The sequence below is a fragment of the Seriola dumerili genome, unplaced genomic scaffold (assembly GCF_002260705.1).
Source record: "Seriola dumerili isolate Sdu_G_001 unplaced genomic scaffold, Sdu_1.0 BDQW01000025.1, whole genome shotgun sequence".
Taxonomy (NCBI): domain Eukaryota; kingdom Metazoa; phylum Chordata; class Actinopteri; order Carangiformes; family Carangidae; genus Seriola; species Seriola dumerili.
This window is the reverse complement of record NW_019174280.1, coordinates 15370039-15385326: the sequence shown is the minus strand read 5'-3', so window position 1 is coordinate 15385326 and position 15288 is coordinate 15370039. Positions and strand designations below refer to the sequence as shown.

At 39.9% G+C, this 15288-nt stretch overlaps 3 protein-coding genes across 3 annotated transcripts in view; 1 reads left to right on the top strand and 2 right to left on the bottom strand.

Moving 5' to 3' along the window:
• The first annotated feature begins 169 nt into the window (after positions 1–169).
• Positions 170–8656, top strand: tram2 (translocation associated membrane protein 2). Its single transcript, XM_022766632.1, has 11 exons — positions 170–362; positions 2632–2695; positions 2931–3040; positions 4151–4267; positions 4456–4514; positions 5470–5554; positions 5761–5831; positions 6199–6303; positions 6538–6681; positions 7236–7393; positions 7623–8656. Exons 1-11 carry the CDS (start codon positions 243–245, stop codon positions 7697–7699), a joined length of 1110 nt encoding a protein of 369 aa, XP_022622353.1. The 5' UTR covers positions 170–242; the 3' UTR covers positions 7700–8656.
• Positions 8657–8790: 134 nt separating this feature from the next.
• efhc1 (EF-hand domain containing 1) lies at positions 8791–13371 on the bottom strand. The gene is made up of 10 exons (XM_022766608.1): positions 13177–13371; positions 12373–12594; positions 11967–12254; positions 11673–11822; positions 11052–11238; positions 10328–10554; positions 10044–10184; positions 9623–9836; positions 9232–9384; positions 8791–9069 (listed from the first exon to the last, which is right to left on the bottom strand). Exons 1-10 carry the CDS (start codon positions 13240–13242, stop codon positions 9041–9043), a joined length of 1677 nt encoding a protein of 558 aa, XP_022622329.1. The 5' UTR covers positions 13243–13371; the 3' UTR covers positions 8791–9040.
• Positions 13372–14066: 695 nt separating this feature from the next.
• Positions 14067–15288, bottom strand: part of LOC111237497 (protein eva-1 homolog C-like) — an 80914-nt gene continuing 79692 nt past the window's right edge. Inside the window, exon 8 of the mRNA XM_022766621.1 lies at positions 14067–15288. This exon is cut by the window's right edge and continues 793 nt beyond it. The gene's annotated coding sequence lies outside the window, so the exon portion shown is untranslated.

The following is a 15288-nucleotide window of genomic DNA, read 5'->3' as shown; positions in this document are numbered from 1 at the left end:
GCTTTCATATTTATGCCTAAGTAAACATTTAAAGTGTGCACTGTGCTGTGATCACTCAGGTGGAAGTGGTCACGGTGCACTGAGCACGCCTTATTGTGTAAATGGCCTCAAAGAAGGTATTTATGGCACTCGCCCTTTAAGACGGCGCGCATGCGCACATCAGCCAGAAAGTTAACTCCTGAACTTCGTAGTCAGAAAAATTCAGATTTATAAAATAGCAGGGAAAACAGCAGTGAGTTGACATGGCATTTCGCCGAAGAAACAAGAGTTACCCTTTCTTCAGCCAGGAATTCTTAATTCAGAACCATGCCGACATCGTCTTCAGTTTTGTGATTTTCATTTTGATTGGATTGATGTTTGAGGTGAGATGAACTCTTTTCTTCCCTCGTCTCACTCAGCTGTTTTAAGATGGCAAGCCTGCTGCACATTCAAAGATGTAACTCAGAGCGAAGTTAAATGTTATTGGGTTAAAGGGCTTATAGCTTTGTTAGAAAAACATTTTTTCTTGTTTGACTGCATCTGAGCCTTGTGTTTTCAGTGTTTTCAGTCCCGCGGATATGGTGGCTGCTTGCAACAGTTTTTACAAGTTTACTGAACAATGAATGTTGCTCGGTTCGCAGCCAATGTAGCATCGTATGATGTAGACTGAGCTACATCAGAACACCAGGATATAAACTGCAACTTACCACATTTATTTCTAGTTTACATGTTAAAAAGTTCTCGATGTCTTGCTGCTAATACTTGAATTCCAAAAAGTTTCTTAAACCGAGGGACAATTGGAAAAACTCTTCTGTTGGCAAAGACATAGGTGACTACTCAAAAACTACTAAAAGTGATTCGTTTTTACTATAAAATTCACCTGTTTTACCCTCTTGGCAAAGTCTTGTTCCAGTTTCCAGCAAAGACAATCCGCTGCAACATTTTGATTCCAAAATGTATGTCACCAACCTATACAGCCAAATTTCGGTAGGAAATAAATCATTTTTGGCATTCAAATTAAAAGCCTCGCTGTTGCTCAGAACGAGTTCTAGAACAGGTCTGTCATTGTGAGTTTTATTTTGAAAAGCTTAAACGGAAGCGGTATGGCTTTTCCTCGCTAACTCTACGTTAGTCGTTAACTGCCACGTCTCAATCTTTGAGCCGCTGCTGCAGGCTGCCGTGGACTCAGCTGTTCTGAAGGCTGCCCTGACCTGAAGGGATTTCACCACTGACATACACTGACTGAATTAATCAGGTGTTTCACTTACTAACAGCTTCTCATACTTGTGCACAAGCAAGACTTCCAGGCCGCCGGTCAGGCATTTAGCATAGTTTCAGTCCGGAACCATGGTTGTGATAACACAGCTGGCCGAGTAAAAAAGAAGCAGGGGATTTCCTTAATTTTTCTCGGTTCCGAAAAAGAGAACAAGAGTGCTGCAGCTGTTCTTGAATTTGAGATTTTGGTGTTGACAAGTCACCTGTATGGCCTTGGCGCTCAAGGAATGACTGGTGACTTCTTGCACTGTGGTGCCCAAACAGGCGACTTGAGATAGGATTTCTCAACAGGGATGTATTATAACATACCTGGAATTGATTGAGATGAAATGTTATCATATCTTTATTTTTATAATTTGATCACCTGTGATTTTGATGCAGGGGTTCCCAACCTGATGGCACCTCTCCAGGGGTCACAACTTGATTATCTGGATAAGAAAGACATCAGAGGCACAAAAAGTTAATTAAAAAAGAACAAAAAAAACCCAACACTTTTTTGATCTTTGTAGTGTTAAAACAATATGTTTATTCATAAATCCACAACAATTTTGACAGTTTTTAATTTCTTAAATAATTCATCAAGAAAAATGTCAATTATGCCTACTTTCAGCTTCCAGCCTCACAAATGTGAGGACTTGCTGCTTTTAGTTGTTTTGTAAATTGACTTTGCGTTTAAGAGGCAAAACAAGAAATTAAAGACATCACCTTGGGCTCTGGGAAATTTTGGTGGGCACTTGCTCTATTTTTTTTTTTTTTTTTTTTTTTCAGTTCCACAGACTAAACAATTAATGACAGAGAAATCAATTATTCGGTAATGAGTATTAATCAGTAATGAAAATAATCCAAGTCTTTGCTAATTTGTTTTTAAATCCTGGAAAGTTTTACCCTCTCAGGCCTTTGATGGTTATTCAAACAATCGGAGAAGTGAAAATCCCACTTTACCTGAACACACATGCAACCCTTCACAAGGTGCCACATGTAGACGTTGCTGTGTTATGAGAAGCCACAAACAAAAAAACGATTGGGGATGCACATCTGTCTTTATAGGGGATGCCTGACAAAATAATTTGGGAATCTCTGTTACAGGCTCCATATCCCAGGGCGATACAAGCCTTATCATGCCGACGGATGTTTCAGCAGCACACCTGAGGGAATTCACCTCTTTGTGGCTAATTACAATGCCAGGGGGAAGCTGTACTGACAATATTGTAAACAGCATTATGTATTCTGAAAAGCTTCAATTCTTACTCTCTGTCCCCCTACACACACTCGTCACACACCCACACACATCCTTTTGATGACACCCGGATGGCCGGCTTCTTGAGGTTGCGTTCGGACTGAAATACGCTGTTAATCACTATCTCATCTCATTTCCAGGCTACAGCCAAGACGGCCATACTGTTCATTCAGCCTCAGTACAATGTCACCACACTATCACCAGGTATGTGCTGCAGTTGAGGAAGTATTATTATTATTAAAGACTCATTTTAATTCACAGTGAATTACCTATTTACCTATTTTGACTCGTAGGCATTCCTACAGTTTCACTTCTGTTGCTGTTGTTCCTGCGTACTGCATTACTGTCAGTGAAGTGTCATTACGTTGCTCCAGGATGTTTAACACACCTCTGATTGCAAACATGCTGTGTGTGTTTGACCCCTCCTATGTGTGCTCAGAGGGAGAGGTGACGTTTTACCATTACGGATGGAAGGACTGTGCCACCATCCTCTTCTATTTCTTCATCGCCATCATCCTCCATGCGGTGGTGCAGGAGTATCTTCTGGATGTAAGTACCCTTATCAGTGTGGCTCAGGGCATCAGTCAATCACATGGGGTGACATGGGAGATGTCATAGAAAGGTGAAGTTACTCTGTGGCTCTCAGAGCGATTCCCTCAGCATTTTGCCAGCAACACACACTGATTATTTTCAAGAGACACTGAATTTTCTTCTCATTACCTGGAAAGAAAATGCAATTGCAAAAATGATAATTTCTACGAAAGAACGGCTCCATTTAAACCCAAATAAATACATTCATTGATTTATTATTGGAAACAGGTGAATAAAAAACTCTCCTACATTATGCAAGGTTTAGTTTGATATAAATAAATGCAAGTGTGTCAATTGAAACCTCCATTTCGAAGATAGTTAGTGCCAAATTGTAGTTCTTTCCAAGAAAATTGGAAATTGCAGACCTATAAAACATAGTGTTACAAAAATAAGTTATCAACAAAGCTGGATCTTGATTCCTTCAATGTCACCTGGTGATGATGATGATGATGATGATGGTGATGAGCCTGGAAAATACTTAAAATATATAAGAGGTCTGGTCCGGTTACTGTTCCCACAGTGGCACAGGAGTGTGCTATTAATATATTCAAGGATATGAAGACACTGTATACTGAAACCAGGATATGAGCTATTTCCCCCTTAAGGTGTTTGCACACTGATACTTCCACTTTGAGGCACATTACAAAGAATAGGTCAAAACCTACCACATCAAAAGCATAGGGGCAGTATGAGCCAGTGTGCTGACTGTTTCATAGACTAAGTCGGGCTGAAAATGGGCTGACATTGCTCCGGTGCTCTTGTTGTGGAGACAGGAAGAGAGAGGGGTAGCATTTGATCTATCTGAAAGTATGAGCCCTTGTGTCATTGTTTAGAAATAGGCCAGCGAGGACGGATTGGAGGTTTTATTTTAGCTCCATCACCACGGTTTTCTAAAACGTCTTGAAAGGAATACCGCTTCAGCAACGGCCATAAATAGTATCGGCTGTCTTTTCTTGTCCTACTTATTTGTGTTACCGTGACTCTTCCTTGTGCATGACAATGACATGCCACCCATTCTGACTGGATACAGCTGCACTCACACGATCTGCTGTGTTGTTCCTGTTGCAGAAAGTGAACCGGCGTCTCCACCTCTCCAAGAGCAAGAATACCAAGTTTAATGAGTCGGGTCAACTGTGTGTGTTTCACTTGGTGTCTAGTGTGTGGAGTTTTTACATTCTCATAACAGTAAGTGAGACTTCACCATGATGACTCATATTATATTGTATTGTGTGACAACTGCCCAGTTAAGGAAATGTCACATATTTATTAATACATATCAAAGACGACTAGTGTATTTACTTTGAGCACACACACAAATGAGCGACAGTAATGAAGCATTTTGAAATGTCCCTCTTTTTCATTTCCTCACACAGGAAGGATATCTCCTGCATCCCAGCAGCCTTTGGGAGAACTATCCCCATGTACACCTCAGGTATGACTGATGTGTACCATGCACTGTCAGTGATATATCAACATGAGATCAGTAATATTGGCAAAAAGAATATGACATGGTTTATAATTGGTTTGTATTATGTTTTTTTTCCTCATTAAAATACATTTGATTAACAGTAATATAGTTTTAGATGTTTACACATAAACTTATTAAGTTTAATTTGCTAATTAATTTTTGGTTGATCAATGCACTGACTAATAACCATTAGCTCTACCGTCTACCTTTTTTAAAATGCACCTGCATTTTGCAGAACGTTTACAGATAATTTAGTGACCTTAGAGCATGGTGAGGTGTCTGTTCCTTTTGCAAAAGTCACATATCAAACTCCTGCTGATTACCTTCTTTTTTTTTTTTTAAGAAGATTACATAATTTTGTCTGACTTGTGGCTGGATTCATCTGCAAGGAGCAAACATTAACTGTGGGCCTCAATTTAGATTAACTACAATTTAATTAAAGAATATGCACAATATGAGCTTGATATCCAGTGAAATATTAAAGGTATTATATTATAAAGGTGTCCTCTATAAAAATGCAGGAGCTGTCTTAAGGCCCTTACCAACTCAGTTAGTGTCATAGCTCCCACACAGTGAATCTAAGGACCTTTGCGGGGGGGCCCCTAGTTTCTTGCTTTGACCGGTTTGTATTTCAGCTTTAGTCGAGCAGTAGTTTGTCTTTTATCATCATTTCCTTACAAGTGTAGCCTTCTAAGAAAGTCTTCTGCATACACCTTGCACACTTTGCAGCTGTGTGAAGGGGATTAAAAATAACAAATTTAATACAGTTAAATGAAGTGCACTTAACCAGGTTTCTTTCTTTTCACCGTTGCATAGTCAGGCGAAACGGATCAAATTGGGAATGTGTCACTGTGGCAGCGGTGATAATTGCACTGACGTTCTCCGGCGTTCCTTCTGTCTGTCTGTATTTCTGGTTTAGGTTTCAGGTGAAGTTTTTCTACCTCACTCAGTTGGCCTACTGGCTCCACGCCTTACCGGAGCTCTACTTCCAGAAAGTACGCAAGGTTAGTAAGGAGGCCCTGGGGACTAGAAGAGTTAAGAAGTGTGACTAGAAAAGCTGCGCGCGTGTGTGTGTGTGTGTGTGTGTGTGTGTGTGTGTGTATATGTTCTGCATGTATGTGCATTAGACGGAGAATGAGGAAGAACAAAAGGCTATAGGATTTAAAATACGGTCCAGTGCCTTTGCTAATAAAGGCTGTTTGTTTTTCAGGAGGAGATTTCTCGCCAGCTGCAGTACATCTGCCTGTATCTGCTGCACATCTCTGCAGCCTATTTGTTAAAGTAAGCATTCGACACAGAGACCCTTTTGAAAACTTGCAAACTCAAAGTTTTATCCGGAAATACGCATGGATAGTGAGAAAAGAAACAACAAACAACGATGAAGCATTGCAAAGTTCAAAGTCCCGTGTGAACCTCCCTAAATCAGCTAGTGACCTTGAAATGTATTTCTCTGCAACAGCCGATTCCTCTGATGTTCTTGTTGCTTTACTCCTGTTGCTGTTACAAAAAAAAAAAAAGATGCTGAAATGCGATTTATCAGCAGTCTGAAAATGTATCACTTCCAGGGATGCTCACCACTGTTTTGTTATTTCTTTTGTCACCTCCGCCTGACCTGCCTTTCTCTGCCCTTCTCTGCCTTCCTGTGTAGTTTGAGTCGTGTGGGTCTGGTACTCCTCTTCCTCCAGTATGTGTCAGAGCTGGGCTTCCACATCGCCAGACTCTTCTACTTCACTGATGAGAACCATCAGAAAATGTAAGTTGCCTCACTGGGTTTAATGGTTTTGGCTTTGTAGAATATTTGATTTGACTAAAAGACTTATTGATATATATTCTTATCACAAACATTTCTCCCTGGATGTCCTCTTCTCCTCCCTAAGTGTTTTCAGTGTTTTTCACCTTTTACAGTTCATTTTATTGGAGTTGATTGGTTTTGTCTCAGCACTTTCTTTTTTTATTGACCGTAACTTCCCTGTGTGTTGTGCTTCAGGTTTGACCTGTGGGCGGCCAGCTTTGTGTTTACACGGATGGTCACTCTGACCCTGATGTTCCTGGCTGTGGGGTTTGGTTTGGCTCGCGCCGAGAACCAGGGGCTGGACTGGGAAATGGGCAACTTCAACACTGTACTGATTAGGTAAAGCCGTATCTGAGCAGACAATAGTCAACAGAAAAACATGGCTTATCTCCTATGGGGGTGGGTAATGATTTATTTTGTGGCACTGCTGTTACATTTTGCAGCTATTGTATCAACTACACAGTTAAAATACACATAGCCCATAAAAAAGTGTTGAATTTTTCATGTTTTATTGTTTTACAACATAAGAGCATATTGACAAAAAAGGATTTCAAAGTAAAAGCAAATCTCCACAAATGATTTAATGTGGTTTTATAAGTCAAAATTACAATATTATAGAAGCATGAGTCATTAAAGCTGCAGTTATAGTATGACTTGTCTGAACATTCATTAAGGATATCTGATCACAAACAGGGGCAGCGAGAGCAAATGAAACTGTTAAAACAGTAGCCTAGATCTGAGCCTTGTTTCCTGAAGAAATGTAAGAAATGTTCTTCAGATCCAATAGCGCATGCAAGGCCAGAAAGTAATTCCATTAATTCAGCACACACAATGCCAGGCCCATTTTCCAAAACACACACTTGTACTAATCTTCTTGCCTTGGGCCCCTTCAGGATGACTGTTCTACTGCTGGTATGTTTGACCCAATCTTGGCTGCTCTGGAAGTTTATCCGCTTCCAGCTGAGGCGCTGGAGAGAGTTCAGACACGAACAGGCTGTTCGCAAGAAGGCAGCCCCAAAACAACCCCTACGGACACTGAAGAGAGACTCGCGTGAGTATAAACACCCAGTCGAATGTGTTTCGTAATAACACACTGATGCTGACTCATCTATTAACAAATGGCTACAGATGAGAAAGGCAATAACAGTTGCACAATATTGCAATTTTCAGGAATGTGGCTTGTCATGATTCCTTACTTAAAACACCAGCTCACACTAAATGTCAGACATGCTCTGCATTGGTAGACACCCTGACTTCTCACTTCTCTCTTCTTCTGCCAGTTGGCCACCATGAAAACGGAGTTCTGAAGGCTGAGAATGGAGCCTCTCCTCGGACCAAAAAACTGAAATCCACCTAAGATAATGCACAGACTGGCCTGAACAGCGGCCTTAGCCCAGGCTAAGGTTTCTCTACTGCGAAACAGGGAAGCTGGTGGCCAATGACCACCAGGCTTCTGGTTGGCTATGTCCTGAGATGTTACAAAGACTCAGTCACTACAGACTTAGGCTTGAATGCTGGAAAATGAAATCCAAGGAAATCTCTCGAGCCCAACAGACATTTACTCTTCTCATCATATCAGTATTTTTATACATCCACGCAGCCTGCTATCCCACCCTAAGGAACACCATTGTATGCAGAATGATGATCAAAATGTAAAATGAACACAGTGTGCGGCACACATGTTACTGTGCATGTCAGTGTTGAATGTGTCAATGCATATCCTCATACATAAGTACTGTATTGGTTGTAGTGTTGTCTGATGTTGCAGCTGTTTGCAGCTCTTGCCATTGAGCCGGCTTTGCTTGTTTTCTGGTCTGATCCATTGGAGCAGAGAAAATGTTACTGATGATATGCCATGATATGAGCTTACTGTATGCTGGCCCTACCGTGATCCCTTTACCTTGTCAGGGAAGGGACTTTGGCCAAAAAATAGACCCGGGCTACTCCCAATGATTTATGTTTGTCTAAAATCCTCCATTTGTCACTGGTCACTTCGCAGATATGCATCAAGTATGTATGTTGGATATTACCGCATGCCATTCCATGTTTTTTTTCTTTTAATTGTTTTGTTAATTACTTTATTAAATAATGCAATTTTCTGAAATAAGATGTGGACTTTTGGTGTATTGTAACTGAGGTATTTTTCTCCTTGCTTCTCTATATTCATTGTATACACCTGACACATCTGTCAGTAGTAACATGAAAACTTGTCTTCACTGTCGTCATTGAAGAATGCTAGCATTGCCAACCTGTAAATGATCTATGACAAATCTATGCAGAAGTACTTCTCACCACGGAGATTAAAATTTTGCCTGCTTTTCCAGTGTTCTTTTATAACACAGTAAACAGTTGGCCTCACTGTCTGTTTATATGGCTGAAGGGACACAATCTTCTTCATAAAATGCACTTGCTTGCCCATCTAAAACATAACTCTGTCATTTTTAAATAGCCAATCAACATTTTAAGGGTAGGCCTTGGAGACCCCTTTGTATATACCCAAAATAAAAAGGGTACTTAAAAGTTTACCACACCAACAGCAAAAAGGAAATGTATTTTATATATTTGCATAAGTTGTCATATTTCAGTAGATGGTATGTCCAGTATATATTTGTGTATTCTGCAGGCTTTGATTCATACTCTTATAAACAAATTTATTGAGCAGAAAACAACACTTGAGGTAATCTAGCCTTCTCTGGCATCATGAAGATGGCTCTGGTACTTCATCACCTGATAAAGACAGAAAGATACAAGTTTGGGCTTTAATTGCTGTGTATTGCATTAGTCCAAAAGTTTTTTTTTTGTTTTTGTTTTTTAAAGTGATACCTACTGGACTAAAAGTATTATTGACAGACAATTCAAGAGAGGTATGTTTAGCTGACTGTATTTTACCATATTGTTCACCCGGCTGGTTATTTGCTGTCCCCACACTCAGCTTCTGACGCAAAGAATCCAGTGTCTGAGAAGGGATCTGGCTGGAGTTGGCCTCCAGGTATGTAAGCACATAGTGGTCAGCATTGGTCAACACGAAGCGGTGGCTGAAAACTGAGGCAATAGACACGAGAGAGAGAGAGGAGACAGGTGACAAAGAGTTGAGCTTTTGTGTTTTGGTATTGATTCCCCTTGTGGAAAATTAAATTTGACTTATAAGGTAAACAGTTATAATTTTGGATACAGCGTAATGTATGGCACTGTGGTACCACAAGCTACACATTACTGTTATTTTTTCTTGGAGAAAAGATACCGTAACACACTCATCAATTTAGGCAATGGAGACTCTCACCCTCAATGTTGGCTCCAATAGCAAAGTCTGCAGGTGAGTAGAACTCAGGATTTTGCACTGTGGAACCCGGCTTGGGGATACGCGTCTTCTCCAGGAACTTGCCACCAATGATACCAGAGTTGCGAGTGGACTTTTCAAAAATACTGACCATGTCATTGGACAGGAAGTAGGACAGAATGAAATGCCGGCCTTCGTCTTTGGGATTCTGGGAGTCCTGGAATGTCAATAACAAAGGACAGCTTTAAAAGCAAGCAGAGAAATGGCCTGTCTTGCTGTCAGTGGCTTTGGTCAATGAATAAAACATGGATTACATTATCATGTTTTGACTTCTCGGTTAGAATGTAGAATGACCAGCAGGAGAGTGACTTGTAACTACGTAGTCAAAGAAGCAGCATAAACACATCCTTAAATGTCATCTCACCAGCCTGGCACTGTAGCGCAACACTTTGTGGTCATTCTCCAGCATCTTCAGCACATTCTTTTTGGGAGGCTCAGGAATCAGTGACAAACAATTCTGGAGAGAATCTTCAAGTGAACCAAAGCCATTGTAGGGTGGAAACTCCTGTAAGTACAGACAAACGTGGGTTATGGAAGAGAGCAAATACTTATTTACATTACCTCAACAAAAATACCCACAACCAATTCAGATTACAGTCTTCAGTTGTGTAAAAGAAAAGGAAAAGACAGATGAAAGTCATCCCTCACCTTCTTCCTGTTCTGAAGCATGTCAACCTTCTTTGGTACGTCAGTAGGTTTTATCTCCATGTCAGGGTGGTTCTTCTGGAAATACTCCTTAGTGAAGCGATCACAGTCATACAGCAAAAAGCGACGGCCCCGCAGCTTCATCGTGTGACCCACCTGGAAGTCTTTGGGTGAGTAGTACTCATCCACTTCATGTTTTGAGACCTCCAGCACACAGCTGGGGAAGGGCTCTGGAAAGAAATAGGAAAGACAACAATTATGTAGCGATGAAATAAGAAAATGGCACCACTTGATCATTGTGCAATAATATATATTGTTATTTACTTGATGTTTTTGTTTTTAAATCTCTTTCATGTTGTTTCATGTAGAAAATCCTTCATATTTAACAATCCTACATTTTTATCTGTCTTTTTCTATGTATACTGTTGTGACCCACATTGTGCTCCATCCTTTTGTATGAAGTGTGCTACATAGATTAGATACATGATTGTCATCTAGTGCATAAAGTAATGCAGAGCAATTGTTCATATGATGTCAGTTTTGCCAACCTCTAAAGGTCTGCACACTAATATGACTAAATTCAGAGAGGCACCTGATGAAAGCATCTGACTTTATACTTCTTCACTGCACTGTGTTAGATCATAAGGATATTAAATATAAGATATAAGGAAATGTATATATATATATATATATATATATATATAAGTGATATGGCATTGCATCTTACGTGGTTTGAATATCTTGGGCAGTTTCTGCCTGCGCATCAGGACAGGGAAGGGATCCCGACCGCTGTTGGGTTCGTGGATCTCTCTGATCTCCACTGTGTCGTCCACCAGGTAATAGTGGATGGTAACTGGCTTAGTTGCCCCACACACAGAGTCAGTATCATCCCATAGGGCGAAGAAACGCAGTACCTGACCAATAAGAAAAAGAGCAGTAGAACTGTAGAACTGGCATGCAACATTTTTTTTCTGCAGTTGACTTTATTTATGACTGTCAATACAGGCTCAACATTAAGATGCAGAGACATAAAATATAAAAAATATTAAATAACATGGTTTTAGTTAAGATAGATGACCAAGTTGTTGTCACTGATACATAATACACACACTGGTGGTGCTATCATGAGAGGTCTCTTAATCCATATTCACATTAGAAGTTTTTTCATTCTTCTAACTGCAGTCTACATTATGGCTGAGATAAAAAATTACACAAGCAGATCATTTTTGTTTTTTAAATAGGTTGGACAGGAGAGGATACTGTACTCCTGCTTCTCCGTTGATAGCTGTCCAGATTAGGGTTTGTAATGGTTACCCAGCGAGTTAGGAATGGAGGGAATTTCCTTTACCTTGCGGTCCATAGTGAGAAACTGGTGCATGCGGTCAAATTCAGAGGGTGTTTTGTAGTAAGGTTGAGGGATTTTGCGACGTTTGCTGTAAGGATCCACTGGCATCGGCTCAGGGTCGTTCAAAACCATGCCCTCGCGTTCCATGAATTCCTGTATATAGTGAATGAGAAATAAACACAGAAAGAGAGTAGATTTTCAACAACTGACAGTTATATATCCATATTTTTGTGTCAGACACAGACAATATTAAAAATACTGAAAAAGAGAAAGCAATCACATAGGTGAGTGCTGTACCTTTGTAAAAGCATCACACTGCGTGATACGGTACTTGACTCCAAACATCTCCAGGTCCATGCCAAGGTTGAGGTCTTTCCACTGGTAATGCTCTCCATGTTCATTCTTGGGCAGACGCTGCCGTTTGATACGTTTTCCCTGCGGTATCCCAGAATTCTCCACCACAGGCTCGTAGATGTACATGCTGTCATCCTCTAGGTAGTAGTAAATGACCACGGGGCGCACGCGGTACACCTCCTCAGGGGAATACAGGATGTCCTCCTCAAAGTATGCATAGAAGCGCAACACCTACAAGACAAGCGGTTGGTGCAGAACAGACAAACAGTGTATGAATGAATTAGACAGTTGACTGGACAGAAGCAAAAATCAGCGAATACTAGTCATATACTTTCAGGTATTACTGTACCTTCTTGTCAAGGGCCACATGTGCTGGGATGAAGTCTTCAGACAGGCTCTCATCAGAGGAGCCATAAGTAATGTCTGGTGTCTCAAAGGCCAGCTCACTCATCTCCTGCTGGATCAGCTGCTCTGACAAAAGAGGATCCTGTCCAATGCCAGCAATGGGGCGACGGGGCAGAGCATAGCCGTTATTGTAGCCCAGTGTCTGGGGCCGATGGAAGGCTGACTTCTGCAGAGGGAGGATCATTGAAGAAGGTATGAATTAGATCAGGCAAATCACAATAGAAATATAAACTGAAGAATTTAATCAAATTCAAAGCAAAGCATTATGTGAGCCTATGGTCACATACAACACAATACTGTACTACAGAAACTGCTGTATGACATACAGACTAACCTAGATGTGGATTAACATCACCATTCTTTCTGAATTAGTCTCTCTTTCTGAATGTTAAGTAGTTAATGTAACTACTTGTCAACACCTTAACAGAGGTGTACATTTTTTTTTCATTGAAAATTAATTAGAGATATTAACACAAGCTATTTAAGTCCCTTTGCATTAACAACAGTCAGCAACAGCAGCCTTGTTCAGGTAAGAATATCATGTCAAAAGTGTCTAAGTGTATAACCCAGTTAAACGAACTGGAGGAATACAGGAATGACATTTGAATTACAGAAGGAGAACAGCAAATTTTCTTGCGGATGACTTCAATTTGGCTAATGTTGCTCAGACGTAAGAACCTTACGTTATGTTAATAAAAGAACATTTTAAATCATCCTGGTTTTATGTTTACCTTAGCAACAATCTTACCGTCACATCCCGAAAAGTGTATCCTGGTAAAAATGGTAATCCATGGCTATTCCAGTGCCAAGACATTACTCGACTTGAGCTTTTTCTTCCCTGTTTCCTCAGCTCCACAAACTGGTAAACAGTTGGGTATTATATTCGTGTAATTTGCGGCTTTAACCAGGTTTTGTTGTTCTGTAAAGCGACAGCCCCACCGTGGTTAAGTTTATAGTATCCATGGAAACGGCACGACAGCAACAAAAAAGTTTTAAAAAAGTCAACAGATATTTCTGAAAGTGACAGCTAATTTAGCGGAAGTTCAGAGTGAAAAACCAAGGAAATAAAGTAATTTCTAGATTGATAAGAAATTAATACTGTTAAATTAATTAATGAATAAAAAGTAAAATAGTTTGTCCTCTTCGGTTCTCTATAAAATTAATTTGCGTTAATTCAGTCAAGCCTTTAACTGCTGGATTCAATCAAAGAAGACATGTCTTTAAATGATTTGCTATATATATAAATAGCACATAAATGGGTCTCTTTTATCCGTACTATTCATACAAACTGTATGGCCCAATGTTTACCACCAGGGGGCGAGCAACACCAATAAATCTCAATGGTAGAAATGGCACTGGCCCACAGGTCATAACAAAAACAAGCTTGTGAGTTCATGATTACCTCATTGTATTGTGTGTTTACTCTCCAAACTTGCATTAATAAAATAATTATTAGATTATATCCTGAGTGCCACAAAACGCTGCAAACATTGAGCATAACTGGATGATAACACAAGCACTGTGCCCTTTTGAAGTGGCATTTAAAATGCAAACCATCATTTCAGAAAGAAATGTGAAATAGTTTTAAAAAAAGACATGGCTAGGTTATTTTTGAACACAGTTTATTCCAAGCACAGGAGTCATATTTTGGTCTCACTTTACCAGCTAATGGCACATTTTAATCCCATCAATCAAATTTAAACACCAGAACTGTCTTTATAAAACTATATAGAGTGGCTTTATATGGATGACCCTAATATGTCCTGTGTACTCTCAATTAAACTCTCAGTCTGGAAAATACCAAGCTTTTTTTATGAAAACTAAAATAATTTCTATGCTTGAATACAGGGCAGCAGAAAACAGAGCTGGATTGACAATAGTTTATATTGCAATGTGATTTAAGAGAACCAATTTTGTTTTGCAGTGCTTTTGTTCCTTCTTCAGATGGCCATGAGCAGCAATAACCGCAAGCATCTGTTTAGCACTGGTATCTTTGAAAGAAGGGCACGGTTGACACGAGACTGGAAGGTGAGGACCAAAAAGAATTGTTTCTAACAAATTCACTTGCACAAAATCGGCACAATCTTATCACGTACATTTACATCTGGTGAGATAGCAAGTGCAACTTTTGACAGAGACATTCAGGGTTTTACACATGCCCCACTTCAGCAAAGCAACAGTAAAGGTAAAAGGGAAAACATATATGACAAGATGAATTTGATATTTCCAATTAATAAATCATTTGACCAGTTATTCAGTAATACGCCAGCTGCACTCCTGAAAACAGTGACTTAATAGCTAGAAAAGGCACTGCACTGTGAATTAAACATACTGTATCAAAAATAAGGTTAAATCACGGAAACCTCTTTGAGGCTCTTTATATGATATTTCTAATTCTTTTCTTTAAATGCTGACATAGCTGTTTAAATGGGCTGATCCCCTTCTTAGGAAGCAAATACATCAACCAAACACAGAAACACTAGGATTGCATCCCTGAGGTGCCAGACAACCTTCGCCAAGTATAAAAATAGCTCATAATAAACCATACTTGAGAACACAATTAAACAACATCAATAAACTATTAAATATTATAAAATATATTTCATAAGGGTTGAGATGAATTCTCCAAAAAATATCTTTTGGTTTTACAAAGTTCAAAAGGCAGCATGGTTATTCACTGTGGAAAGATTGTCTTACATTGTCCCATTGTCCAGCACACTGCGTCCTGCTTTATGCTGCCCCTCCGGGAAGTCCACACTTGAATACTGGAGGGTACTGAGCATGAAGCTCCAAGTGTCACAGTCTCTTGCAGCTGCCCCGCGTTCTGTATGAAACAGATCCATCTGAGGCCTTGGTCCTT